This window comes from Lissotriton vulgaris, chromosome 5, assembly GCF_964263255.1.
Source record: "Lissotriton vulgaris chromosome 5, aLisVul1.2, whole genome shotgun sequence".
NCBI classification, from domain to species: domain Eukaryota; kingdom Metazoa; phylum Chordata; class Amphibia; order Caudata; family Salamandridae; genus Lissotriton; species Lissotriton vulgaris.
In genome coordinates, this window is record NC_141693.1 from 451,615,594 (window position 1) to 451,628,940 (window position 13,347).

The following is a 13,347-nucleotide window of genomic DNA, read 5'->3' on the forward strand; positions in this document are numbered from 1 at the left end:
TTGTCATCTTTTGCGATATAGGTCAAATTGCGTGCCTTCCAAAATAATTCAGAGTATGACCTTTTGCATTGAACCTAGCAATCCTGAAGGAATAAGCACTTATAAATATTTAATCCGTCTCAGTATATCATTGTATCGAAGTACAAATAAAATCATTTACCTACTATTCCTTGGATGCTCTTGATAACCTTTCTATTTCTGTAGACACAACGTTATTGCTGGTAATATGTAGAAAGCGTGGGTGAATCTCTGCAAGTGGCAATTACTCTGGGCCACATCAGTCTGTCAGGGTCTTTTGTTGTATGTATTTATTTGCGTTGCCCATCCTGCCAGTTGGGTCGTAACCAGCCGTCTGAAAATTGACGTTTACTTTTGTTTTCCTTTGATGGGTATGCTCAGATTTGGTTCCTGTTTTCACTGTACCATAGGACTCTAGTTGCACTCTACTGATGAGGACCAGATAGACAAACTGTTCTAGGGTTTCTTATGTTCGCTTCAGAGACCTAGACTGACTGTTCGGTGTGGACTCTTCGATCTGTGAATGACCAGGGCTGATTTGCATATGGCTGTTTCCAGTCTGAAGTGGCATGGTGTGCAAAAATGGACTGTGGCCCAGAATAATTAACACTGGATGGCATTAATTCAATAAATCCACCCATCAATGTTTTTCATTTGCTCTGTAATAACAAAGCAATAATCTTAATTTGTCATCGGTTTTAAACACTAAAAGACATATACTCCAAGTCCTATTTGTTTTCCAATAGGGTACACCTACTCCTGCTTTCCCCAGCTTATAAACTAAAGGACCGTTGACCAAAAAAGATGAATACTTGAAGGGAGTCATTTAACAACACAAGAACTTCTTTCTAACGAGTTTGAAACTGCAGTTTCTTCCTGTTTATTGCTCTAGAAAGTCATTTAAATGGTAGTATGTATATTTAGATATGTTTTAGAGTCTGACAGAGTTTGGTAGATTTTCTGTGCAGAGCAATGTTCATTATTATTTAGCAGAAGTCCTTGACCCTATGTTTCTGGTTGTAGGTCGTAATGAAAAAGGACAACTGGGGCATGGAGACCTTCAACGACTGGATGCCCCGAAACTCATTGAGTCAATGAGCGCTGAGGTGATGGTCGCAGCAGCCTGTGGGCGTAACCATACTTTGGCATTGACAGGTAACACTAATGGGTTGGAGAAGCTGTTGTCTGATAATGATAGCCAACACAGAAGTATTGATGCTGCTAAACTTTGTATGTGAAGATGTCTGGGCTGGCAGTGACTTGTAAAGTATTGAAATGGAGTGACCAAAGTGTTGCAGAAATTGAGGGCACTCCGGAGTGTCTGAACTAGCCACATTATTGTGATTTTTAAGGATCTGGTAAACCCTGATGGGCAGATTCACAAGGAACTGACACATCTGCATAGAAAGCCCTGAGTCCTTCCTTACGCCTTGTCTGGGCACATGTCGGCATTTTGACGCATTAAAGGCGTAGATTTCAATCTTGTATATTTCATGGAGTCAGTTCTACATGGCTTTTTGCGTGGGAACGCCCACCCTGCATACATTATAGCTGATGCAGGTATAATATGATGCAGGGCTTTACAACGTGACGCATCTCCCTAGATGTGTCGCGTTGTAAATTGGCCGATTTATTTACGTTGCTGCTGCGCCACAAGTGACGCAACAGCAGCGCAGAAGTGTTGCAAGAAGCTTGTAAATCTGCCCCCAATGTCAAATGAGTTTCCAGCACTGACTGGTCCGTAACAAATTCTCTGACGCACCCTCCCAATCTGTTGGGACTTTGAGCATGCAGTGACTTGTGTAAACCACCCCCGCCCCCCCTTCTGAACAAGGGTTGGGACAAGATCATACCTCCATTCTTTTATTTATTTATTTTTTATTGCATACGGGATGCTCATGAGCAGCTTCACCCCTCACCAATGGCCACTTTAAAGGGCACACAGAGAGCCCCCTTGAGGTAATCGGGTGATTATGTTCTGAAGCTACAATCACACTAGGGCTTGGGAGAGGACTTTGTGATGGAGAACTGCCATAAAGTATTGAGGTAAACTAGAGTTAAGATTCCTCACTGCCGTTATGGTACTAAGCAGCCCCCTCATTAAAGTCCCAGTGCGCAGTAGGAGGGGAGGCTTCTAAAACTGGGAGGAAGTGCAGTCATGAGGAAGAGTAAACTATCTTCTTTGAGGGTGTCACGCACCATAAATGTAAGCTTGAGCCTTCTTCGTTTTGTGCTAATAGGTGGTTACCTGTGTAACAGTAGGAAATCTATCCATAACCTAGATATGAAAGAACATAGGTCTTAGAGGTGCGAAGAGGCTCCGGATCAATTCTGCAGTATTTGGAACAGCTGAGGTGATCATGGTTGTCGACTAAATTCCTATAGCTTTGATTCCTATTACTTTGACAATTGCACATTTTATTATATATTTTATCTTTCTTCTTCTCTGATTTGTAGTGGAAATAAAGTTGGTCTCGGTTTATTGTGCGGAATTAACTAAAGCCGACCGTGATGGGTAGGACCTTTTTTTTTTTTTTAATGATTATTTTATTAAGACCACTTTCCCCAGCCAGATCTCTTATGTCCGGCTATTGCCTGCATGATCAAAGGAATATTTGTACTGAAGGGCATTCTGCGCCTTTTTTATTTTTACAAATCTATTTCTAGCTAGACTGTTAATAGAATTCAAATGGGGGAGTTGCTTGAACTTTCATACCCTCTCCTATTGGATTAAATAAGATCAAATTCACCCACCCCCTTGGTGTATGTATCATGAGCAGTGGGCAGATTCTTCAGACCTGCATTAGAATTCACCATGTGATTTAAGATGGGCAGAATGCATGCAGGCTCCAGATCCGCCCTCAACATTGCGGCGGAAAATGCATTCATGCCTTATTTATGCTTTCCTGCTAATTTCTGAAAGGTTTCTGCTTGGACAGTCATCACTTCACCTAAATCCGAATCGTACAGCTCACAGGTTGTTTTCTATGCAGTTCACACTTGATGCTAGCAACGGAGGCGCTAATTCGGACTTCTTTTCTCTTTTCCTTGCAGAGTCTGGCACAGTGTATGCCTTTGGGGAGAACAAGATGGGACAACTAGGTATAGGGAATCAGACCAATGCAGTGGCAAGTCCTACTCAGGTAACGCTGCATCTTATCACTTTTTACATCCTGTTCTTCTCGTCCTTTCTTCCATCTTCGTACATAATTATTTTTCTCTATTCGTCTTACCTGCCTTGAATCTATGCATGATTATTTATTATTCTTATTTGTTTGTCCCTTCCTTTTGTAGGCAGTGTCTAAGAATGTTTATTCATTTCACAAGTTAGTATTTTGTCACCCTTTGATTTTGACTTGAAAGGGCCTAGGTCAATGGGATGATAATTTTTTATATTTAGCACCACAAACTGATAGCATCACTGGCGGTTGGGTGGAAGTCTGCTGTGTACACTTTAGCAGGTGGGGCGAACGTTTGGAGGCAAGCAGTTTGTCAAAGCATGCCAGATCCAAGACCTGTTGTCTCTATCATGCATAAGATAAATTTACGGTGTAACTCTAAATATAACTTATCTACATAGTAAGTTATCCTGAATTCTGCCTTGATCTGGCCCCCCCCCCCCCCCCCCCAGGGATTATATTGGCCATTCCTGCTCTAGCAGCAGGTCCACATGTACCTTTTCACTCCAGATTTCAACAAGGGAGCAAGTCCAACTTTCTCCATGTTGATTCCAGACTAGTTTTCGCTACAAGAACATTTAGAGAAAACAAATTGTGCTAGAGTGGATTGAATCTCCTTTGTACATAAATTTGCTTTTGAAAAAGTAAAACTCCGAAATCGCGCACACATCCGTCCAAATGGGCGCGTTCTTCCTTAAAAAATTAAAGTTTAAAGTCGCACTACATTCCGCTGCAAAAACAACAGTTGATGGACAGAATGCAGAACAATGTCCAACAATTTTCTTTGTTCGCCATAAGTTGGCAGGGTATGCTCAGACGTGAGTCCCTTGCTTACTTTATTTATTTATTCAAAGTTTTATATAGCGCGAACAAGATCTTTGCAGATATCAGAGCGCTTTACAGAAATAGGTGTAGGGGCAACAGGAGGGTGATTAAATCCACTATTGGGTACAATATGGTAGCATAGTAGCATAGTAGAATAGGATAGCAGCAAGTACATATATAAAACCAGTAAACGACCATGTAAATAATAGTACTGAAACCGTGCAGAGTCTTGGATCCCGCAACAATAGAGAACAGATGAACTTAGGCCCAACGGATGGCCTTTACCTCGTTCTTAAAGCTTGCAGGAACAAGGGGTAGGGGCAGCAAGAGGGTAATTGGAACCAACTATTTGGAGCAATATAGTAGTCGGTAGTAAGTGAAAGAGCATAATAGGATATCAGTCATGTACAAAAATAATACCAAAAGTCAATCAGGTAACCAGTACTGCGGCAACGGTGCAGAAGTCTCTGTTCCAGCAGCAGAAGAGTTCAGGTGAACTTGGCCATAAGGATGGCTTTTACCTCTTTCTTAAAAAGTGCCGTGGAGGAGATAAGCCTGGTTTCAGGAGGGAGTGCATTCCAGATCCTGGGAGCCATTCCTGAGAAGGAGCGTTTGCATGTTTTTTCCTTCCGGAATCTACGAGGTTTCAGGAGTAGATTTTTTGTGCTTCTATTGGATCTCGAGCCTCCAGATATAGTCAGCTTTTGGGTGAGGTAGCTGGGTGACTTGTGGTGTACGGCCGTGTGTGTCATAATGGCTATTTTCAGCTGTATTCTGGCCTCAAAGGGCAGCCAGTTCAGGGATTTTAAATCCGGGGATATATGCGAATGTTTCCCTGAACCAGTGATGAGTCTCGCAGCAGCGTTCAAGGAGGTTCTTAGGGGTGCGGTTGTTGTAATGAAGAGTCCGCTAAGGGCCACAATTCCGTAGTCTATGCGAGGGATAACTAGGGCCTGTACAGCAGTTTGGAAGTCCTTAGCTGGGAGGAAGGGTTTAAGTTTCCTCAAAGTGTTGATTTGGAAGTTAGCTCCTTTAGTAGCTTTGATAACGTGCTGCTGCATGTTGAGCTTGGTGTCAAGTGTAATGCCTAAGGATTTCGCAGATTCCACAATGGTGGGTTGGACATTGAGCGCCGTTAGGTGCTTGAGCCAGGTCTGAGTGATGGCAATCTTCGTGGGAGGTGAGATCAGAAGGAACTCATTTTTCATAGCATTTAGTTTGGGGTGATTATCGGCCAACCATGATTGGGTGTTTCTGAGTGTGGAGTTCAGAAGCTTGATGTCTTTCGGGGATTGTAGCTTGAGGTAAAGTTGAGTGTCATCGGCGTACATATGGAAGTGTACATTAGATGCTTGAAGCAAGGTGGTGAGTGGTTCCATGACGACATTGATCAATGTGGGGGATAGGGAGGAGCCTTGTGGGACGCCTAAGGTTACAGGCACAGGTGAAGACCGCACGTTGTTGATCTTGAACTTCTGAGACCCGTTATGTAGGAAGGAAGTGAACCATTTGAGAACAGTCCCGGATAGACCCATTCTGGTATTTAGCAGCTCCAGTAGGTTCTCATGTTTGACAGTATCAAAAGCTGAGGAGAGGTCAAGAAGGATGAGGAGGCAGGAATCGTTGCGATCAAGGATTTGGAGGGCGTCATCAATTATGTGCGTCATAGCCGTTTCCGTGCTGTGTTTCGCTCGGAAGCCTGATTGATGAGGGTTGAGGAGGTCAAACTGATCAATGTGTTTTGTCAGTTGGATTTGTACACATTTTTCCAGTAGCTTGGCCAAGGTGGGGATATTGGTGATAGGGCGATAGTTGTTCAGGTCAGCCGGGTCAGCTGTAGGTTTCTTGAGTATAGGTGAGACTTGCCCCTCCTTAAGGGAGTCTGATTTTTGTCCAGAGTGGGAGGAGCAGGGGGGTGAAGTCTTTCACAGCATTAGCAGGTAGGGGGTCTGTGAAGTGATTAGTGGGCTTCAAGGTGCCGAGCAGTTTGTGAATTGCTTCTTCAGTGTAGGTGTCGAATGACGTCCATGAAGCTTGTTTTTAGGGTGAGTGGTGGTCATGCTCATGGGGCTGGAGTATCGGCTTACATCATTGAGGAGATCACTTCTTATGTTGTCGGTCTTTAGCTTAAAGAATGCAGAAAAGTCTTCACAGTGTGGAATATCGCTTGTTGCGCTGTTTGATTGTAACGGTTGCATCTTAGTTTGAGTTTTGACTAGTTCGAACAGTTTTCTTGGTCGGTTCTTTGCTTGGTCCAGCTGGAGGCTGAAGAAGTTAGATTTCGAACGCTTGATTTTCCTAAAGTAGGCATTTCTCTTGTTCTTCAGCGTTTTTAGGTGCAGTGCTGAGGGATCAGATCTCCAGGTGCGCTCTGCCATTCGCATAGCCCGCCTGTCTTCATTGAGTCTGCCATCGTACCAAGGGTTCGAATTCTTGGTGGAGACTCTTCAGTTGCAGGGGGGCAGCTTCGTTGATTATTGAGTTCATAGAGTCGAGGTAGTGGTCAGTCAGTGATTGGACATCAAGGGCACCCGTAGGGGGAAGGAGGAGACTGCAAGTGTGAGAAGGAAGGGAGTAGGGGTTGAGATTCTTCATGTCCCTTTTCCAGATCTTGGATTTGGTGGGTTGAGCCGTGTTAGGTTTAACTTTTTCGTTGATGAAGAAAGTGATAATGTGGTGGTCTGACCAGTCACAGGGTTGGATCGACCCCAATTGGGTAGAGCCTTCTTTGGCGATGATAAGGTCGAGGATCGAGCCTTTGTCGTGTGTCGGGCTGTTGCAGATTTGGGTGAGGTCAAGCGCATTGAGGAAAGTTGAGACAATTCACCACTGCGTCTTTCTGATCATTCCGATAGAGATTGAAGTCACCCAGGTAAATTTGAGTGATCAGCCGATACTTTGCCACTGGATTCAAGCAAGCCGGGCTGAAGATGGCTGAAATGCCTGAAACCTGTCCTCGGTAGCTTGTTTCTGGTCCAGGGAAGGCATGGCTTGGCAGTTCAGGCTGGACTGTTCCCATGAGGCACAGGGTCAGACTGATTTGCATATGGCCATGTCTGAACTGGGGTGGCAGAGTGGGCTAAAGAACGGTGATGGATTAAACCCAGATCAGTTGACTGGGAGTGAGTGCTTGTATTGTCAACGCTCCGTCCATCATTTCCTTTGGTTTTTCTTTGTGCACTACATTCAGCAGCACATTAGAAATTACCTAGCACATATATGAATCCCATACCAGCCACTTGGTTTAGTATAAAGGTGTTCCTAACCGCATGCTTTCAGAACTAAACTACTAGCACTTTTCAAACAGAACTGTGTAGGCATGCCATCGAGGCATAGGCAAAGTGCATCATAGCAGATCAACATTTACACACCTGTATGTACTAATGACATCACTCCAACAACATATCCCACAAAGACTACTCTTGCTCCACATCTAGTGCTTCACAAATGTTTAACTGAGAATATAAATCTGTCGTGAAGTGAGAATGCTTATTAATGAAATGGTAACTGTCTTGATGTAGCACGACAGCAGGGGTCTTCAGGTCTTGTAATGCCACGCTCCTTGAATAAAAAATATTCACTTGAGTCCGCAGAATGAAAAACTCATTTTTTTCACAATTTTATAATATTGCCAACTCTGATACCTATTTAACTCCTTACCAGTTCAGACATGGCAGTTATGTTCAGTTATCCATTTTAATAAATGCACGAAAATACATGGTTTCCAACAAACTTCAGCAGCCTGGTCTTGTGACCGTGTGAAACTATCTGCAGTGTGAACCTTAATCAAAAATGGGGGCAGAGACTTGGAGGGTTATTTGAAGGTGCACCACCCTTATCCCACCGAACACTTGTTCCAGTCTATGACATGAGTGACCAATGTTACTAATGGCCCATTAGAGTGGCTTATAGCTGGCCTTTTTTTTTTTTTCTCTTTAAACGTTCAGGATTATTATTACTATTTGTATAAAGGTATGATGCTCCTCTTGGCTAGTGCCCATTCTGGCCCCCCAGACCTCTGCCCTACAGCTTCACATTTGCAAACAACGAAGTCTGACATACTCGCGTGATGACATAGAGAAGATCGCCAACAGACAGCTTGCCGCCTTCCTCGAGACGAACGGTTCCCTCGTCCCCTCGCAGTCCGGTTTCAGAGCCAACCACAGCACCGAGACCGCCCTCATCGCAGCCACCGACTATATCCGAACCCTTCTCGACACAGGGGAAACAGCGGCACTCCTCCTCCTGAACCTCTCCGCTGCATTCAACACTGTCTGCCACCGCACCCTAGTCCAACGCCTTAGCAACACCGGCATCCAAGAGAAGGCACTGAAGTGGATCATCTCGTTCCTCGCCGGAAGAACACAGAGTCCGCCTCCCCCCATTTCGATCCGAGGACACCGAAGTCATCTGCGGCGTCCCGCAAGGATCATCACTCAGCCCCACCCTCTTCAACGTCTACATGAGACCTCTCGCTACCATCGCACGCCAACACAACCTCAACATCATCTCCTACGCCGACGACACCCAGCTGATCCTCTCCCTCAACAGAGACCCCGACACCGCCAGAACCAGCCTCCACGAAGGGATGAAAGACGTCGCCGAGTGGATGAAGAACAGCCGCCTGAAACTGAACTCAGACAAGACTGAAGTCCTCATCCTGGGACCATCACCCTCCGCCTGGGACGACTCCTGGTGGCCCCCAGCCCTGGGCACCGCCCCCAGGCCAACAGACCACGCACGCAACCTGGGCTTCATCCTGGACTCCTCCCTCTCGATGACCAGACAAGTCCACGCCGTCTCCTCATCATGCTTTCACACCCTTCGCATGCTTCGTAAGATCTTCCGATGGATCCCGACCGAAACCAGGAAGACGGTCACCCAGGCCCTCGTCACCAGCCAACTGGACTACGGAAACACCCTCTACGCCGGAACCACAGCCAAACTACAGAAAAGACTCCAACGCATCCAGAACGCATTCGGCCGACTCATCCTGGACATCCCCCGACGCAGCCACATCTCTGGCCACCTGAGGGACCTGCACTTGCTCCCAGTCAACAAGAGGATCACGTTCAGGCTCCTCACCCACGCACACAAGTCTCTCCACGACCTGGGCCCCAAGTACCTCAACGACCGCCTGACCTTCTACACGCCCACCCGCCAGCTACGGTCTACCAGCCTCTCCCTCGCCACCGTACCACGCATCCGAAGAGCCACCGCCGGAGGCAGATCCTTCTCCTACCTGGCGGCCAAGACATGGAACTCCCTCCCCATCCACCTTCGGCTGACCCAGGACCACCTCTCCTTCAGAAGACCACTCAAGACCTGGCTGTTAGAGCAGTAGCGGACCCCTTCCCCCAAGCGCCTTGAGACCCTTCCGGGTGAGTAGCGCGCTATACAAGTGTTATGATTGATTGATTCCTACCCTTACTGACAACACCTCACATTTGTTGACTTCATTCTGCAGCGGTAAACTTCCAACCTTTTGGCAAGTCCACTCCCAGACTACTTTGTGTGCTGGGATGCCACAGTAATGGCTGTCTGTGCTTTAGAAATGCCAAATAGCAATAAAAGACAGTCACTCGAGGAAATTATATTTATCAAAGCCTATCATATTTCTTAACATCTGCCTCCTCGTCCACATTTCATGTCTTTTGTTTATTACCCTTCCAGGTAGGTTCTTATGACTGTCCGTCTCCTTGGGACGTGGAGTGAAGAAATGGACCTTAATTTGTATGATCACAATTATCCCCAATGTTGACTGCTGCTTGTTTAATACCATTGTAGTGCACTGGGCCCTGCTGTTTAGTCCTCAGTGCATGTGCTGTGACCCCCAAAGTATGTGTACAATTGGTTAATGTCCGATTGGCTCATTTACATACTTGTCAAGCCCTAATATATGGTGCAAGAGGTACCTAGGGCTATTAAGTTAAATCTCACTAGTGGGTGGCAGTCCCTAAAGTGAAAACGGGACTTTAGTTTTCTATGTAGGCTGCAGTGGCCGGCGTAAACTCTCTTGCTAGATCCAAACCTTCTGTTTTAAACTTAGAAAGCCACTCTCGGACGACCTGGGCACCCCTGCCTTTTTTTTAAAATAAGCTTCTGGCTGAACGTTTCCCTAAAAAAATGTCCTTACTTTTGCTTCCTTTTCTTCTAGATCCTGTACAATGGTCAGCCCATTTCCAAAGTAGCTTGTGGGGCAGAGTTCAGCATGTTGGTTGACTGCAAAGGTAACCTGTACTCCTTTGGGTGTCCAGAGTATGGACAACTTGGTAAGTCCTGTTTAATTAGGATGCTGTATAAGATATAATTTGGGGTTAGAGTATAAACCCAGTGGCATTGTGTGTGATTCGATATTGGATCCCAAATGTGGTTTCTTTTTAAGGCAGCCCCACATTCACTACATAACGCCACACCCTTGTGTCCTCAGAGGCAGTATTCTTTACTAAAAGTCTGCACGATGCTGAGATATAGTCCACTCAGAACTAGGTAAGGAAGAACCTCTGCCACTAGTGGCTTTAGTGTCTGCATCATGCTTGATTTTTGTTTAATCAAACTAGATGCAAATAGGCAGTGAGTCTTCTTCCATCAGTAGATAGAGAATTAATGCACAGTATGCAGCTCCAGAAAATCTTCAAACTGCTCCTACTGTAAGGAGTCATTTTGTTGTGGGTTGACCTAACTGGATTTTTTTTTCTGTTAGGAGACACTGTACCTTTTGGTTTAAATGTGTCTCTTTCTATTTTGTGATTAGTTATATTTGGCCGGGTTAACCTTTGCTGAGGGCTCAACCCTTATTGATACCCTGATACCCTTTCCAGTAATATTCCCGAGTTGAGGTTTCTGAGATTAGATGAAGTATTTTCTAGAAAGAGCACTACCAGTTCTTTACCAGTATTGGGTCTCACCTTTTTATGCAGAGTCTCTCCAAGATATCACATTTTTGTGATTCACAATTTTAAAGTAAAATAATCTAAGCCATGCTAGCCAGCAGTTTCTGAAATGCTGAGCTCAAAAATGTTTTTCACATTGTTTTCTCTTTAATCACATGCTGCCTGTCCTTTGGCTGCAAATACAGTACATCATAGATGGTGTGGTTTTTTTTTTTGTTGTTCTTTTATACGACCTTCCAAGTCTGTGTTACCAGGTGCACAGCTTGAAAAGACTGTGCCTACTGACAGGCAGATTGCTGAATGAGGGAAGTTCGGCTGGTGTAAGATGCACTGCAGTGTAGATTAAAGTTTTATACCCATCTGGCTTCTATTTATCTGCCCAAGTAAAGTATTAGTACAAAAAAAATTCACGTTCATTCTTTTGCTTTACAACACTGGAGAAGGTATGGAACCACCAAGTGTGTTTTAATTTTTTATTTATTTATACTATCTTTATTGGGTTTTACATGACCAAGATAAAACATGAAACAGGGGGGAGTCGTCTGTCACCATTTGGTGCTAGGTTCATCCCTTGTGTGATGTCAGACGGCACCCCGGAAGTTCCTGTGCTTGGTAGCTATCTTCAGATTTTTTTTTTTTCCACCATTGGGTTTGGAAGCAAAGAGACTCGCCGGAGATTTAGACTAGATCTCGGAAAGAATCACTGAATTTGTCTACTTACAACCGATCAGACTACGAACAGACCGGAGAACATAAAGAACCTCCAGAGACCTTTTCCCCGTCGAGCAACACAGACGAGACAACGACACACATGTCTTGACAGAGGGTGAGATTGGCGCCATGGAAAATACCCCTTTCAAATTCTGCCCTAAGTGCCACCACCAGTTTCCCCAGTGCGTTCCACACGACGTCTGTAACCTCTGCCTACCAAAGGATTCTGGAAGATAAGGACTGTGAGGCCCGCGCAGTGTTTGTCGAAGACACTTAAGGTATGCTGAAAGCAGAGAGAAGATCACTACTCAGCTATGTTACGGATCCAGAAACACCCTTCCTTAAAGGACTTAGGCCTCTTCAGCAACTAGGACGAACAAGGTGTACCCACAGAATCGACTCATGGATGCTCGGACGTCGAAAGATGCTGAAAATAAGCGTACCGCAAAAAAACGCAGCGAAGGACACGGAGGGGAAAAAACGGACAAGATAAGACCTCCACATCCTTCAGAACACAAGGGTTATGAAAAGAAAGCTACGATCAAGGGTCAGCCATGATCAAAAGAACTCCACCGACATCCCCCACCCCACCCCAGGGATGCCGACCAGGGAAGAGCATCAAACCCCTAAGGCAAGGGTCGAGCAAGAACCCAGGTAGGTCAAGACTTCACTTTGAATGCCGGAAACCATGCCAAAGAAGAGGATCTTCCCAGCCTTAGACGACAAAAAGGTCCTGGAGGCGGAACAAAAGACTCCTCAAAGCAGAAATGGCGGCACTCCTTCACAGAAAAAGAAGTTTGATGAAATGCCGCAACCCCCGAACCGCGCAAGGAAGATGTTGAAGAGCTTGACGCACAAGAAGTGTAAGAAGCCGTGGAGAATTTCGAGGAGGAACGGGACAACCTCGACACGGAAAGCCCTGAAAAGGAGATATGTTTGTCCCCTGGACACAAACTGTCCAGGGGACAAAAGATCAAGCTCAAACTAGATCAGGACTTCTCACTATGCAAGAGTTTGTCTTGATTGTCTACATTTTTCACCCAGAACCATTGACTCTCAGCCTAGCAGACTGGGGCCTAAATACATAGAGATTGGGCATTTGAACTTTCCTTAAAGAAAAACGGAAATACTAAAATGAGCAATAAAACAAACTACAAGACAATGCTACGCAGCTAAGTGGAAATAATGCACCACATGGTGCACGAAAAACAATACCCTAAGTTCAATCTCCACGCAGGAGACAGTGCTCATATATCTAACGCATCAACTATTCAAGCCTTGAAGGTGCACCTAGTGGCAATTGTAGCTTCTACCAGGGGAAAATCGGGCACCAGTCATCAAAAGATTCCTTGAAGGATCAAACAGTATTGCACCCTTAAAGTGAAGTGTCCAGCACCTATTTGGAGCTTAAACACAGTTTTAACACCACTGACAGAATCCATCAAGCCCATGCACAAAGCAGAGCTCAAATAAATCACCATCAAAACTGCCTTTTAATAGCCATAACATTCTTATGAAATGTAAGTCAACTACAAGCGTTGTTTATTGAAGAACCATACATGCAAAGTTATCCTAAGAACAAACCCTCCATTCGTGTCTAAAATAGTGAGCAAATTCCACTCTTAACTAAAGCATACAGCTAGCAGTTTTCTTCAGAGACCCACAAACGCGACTAGGAAGAAACCTCTATTATTAGACCTAAGGAGGAACTTATTGTACTT

The 13,347-nt window shown here is 45.0% G+C and overlaps 1 protein-coding gene across 1 annotated transcript in view; it reads left to right on the top strand.

Annotated features, from left to right (window-relative positions):
* The window catches only part of RCC2 (regulator of chromosome condensation 2), a 119,707-nt gene that overhangs the window by 14,732 nt on the left and 91,628 nt on the right, over positions 1 to 13,347 (top strand). Inside the window, exons 5-7 of the mRNA XM_086921883.1 lie at positions 1,042 to 1,173; positions 3,073 to 3,161; positions 10,180 to 10,294. Coding sequence (XP_086778009.1) covers positions 1,042 to 1,173; positions 3,073 to 3,161; positions 10,180 to 10,294 — 336 coding nt within the window. The remainder of the gene's footprint in view (positions 1 to 1,041; positions 1,174 to 3,072; positions 3,162 to 10,179; positions 10,295 to 13,347) is intronic.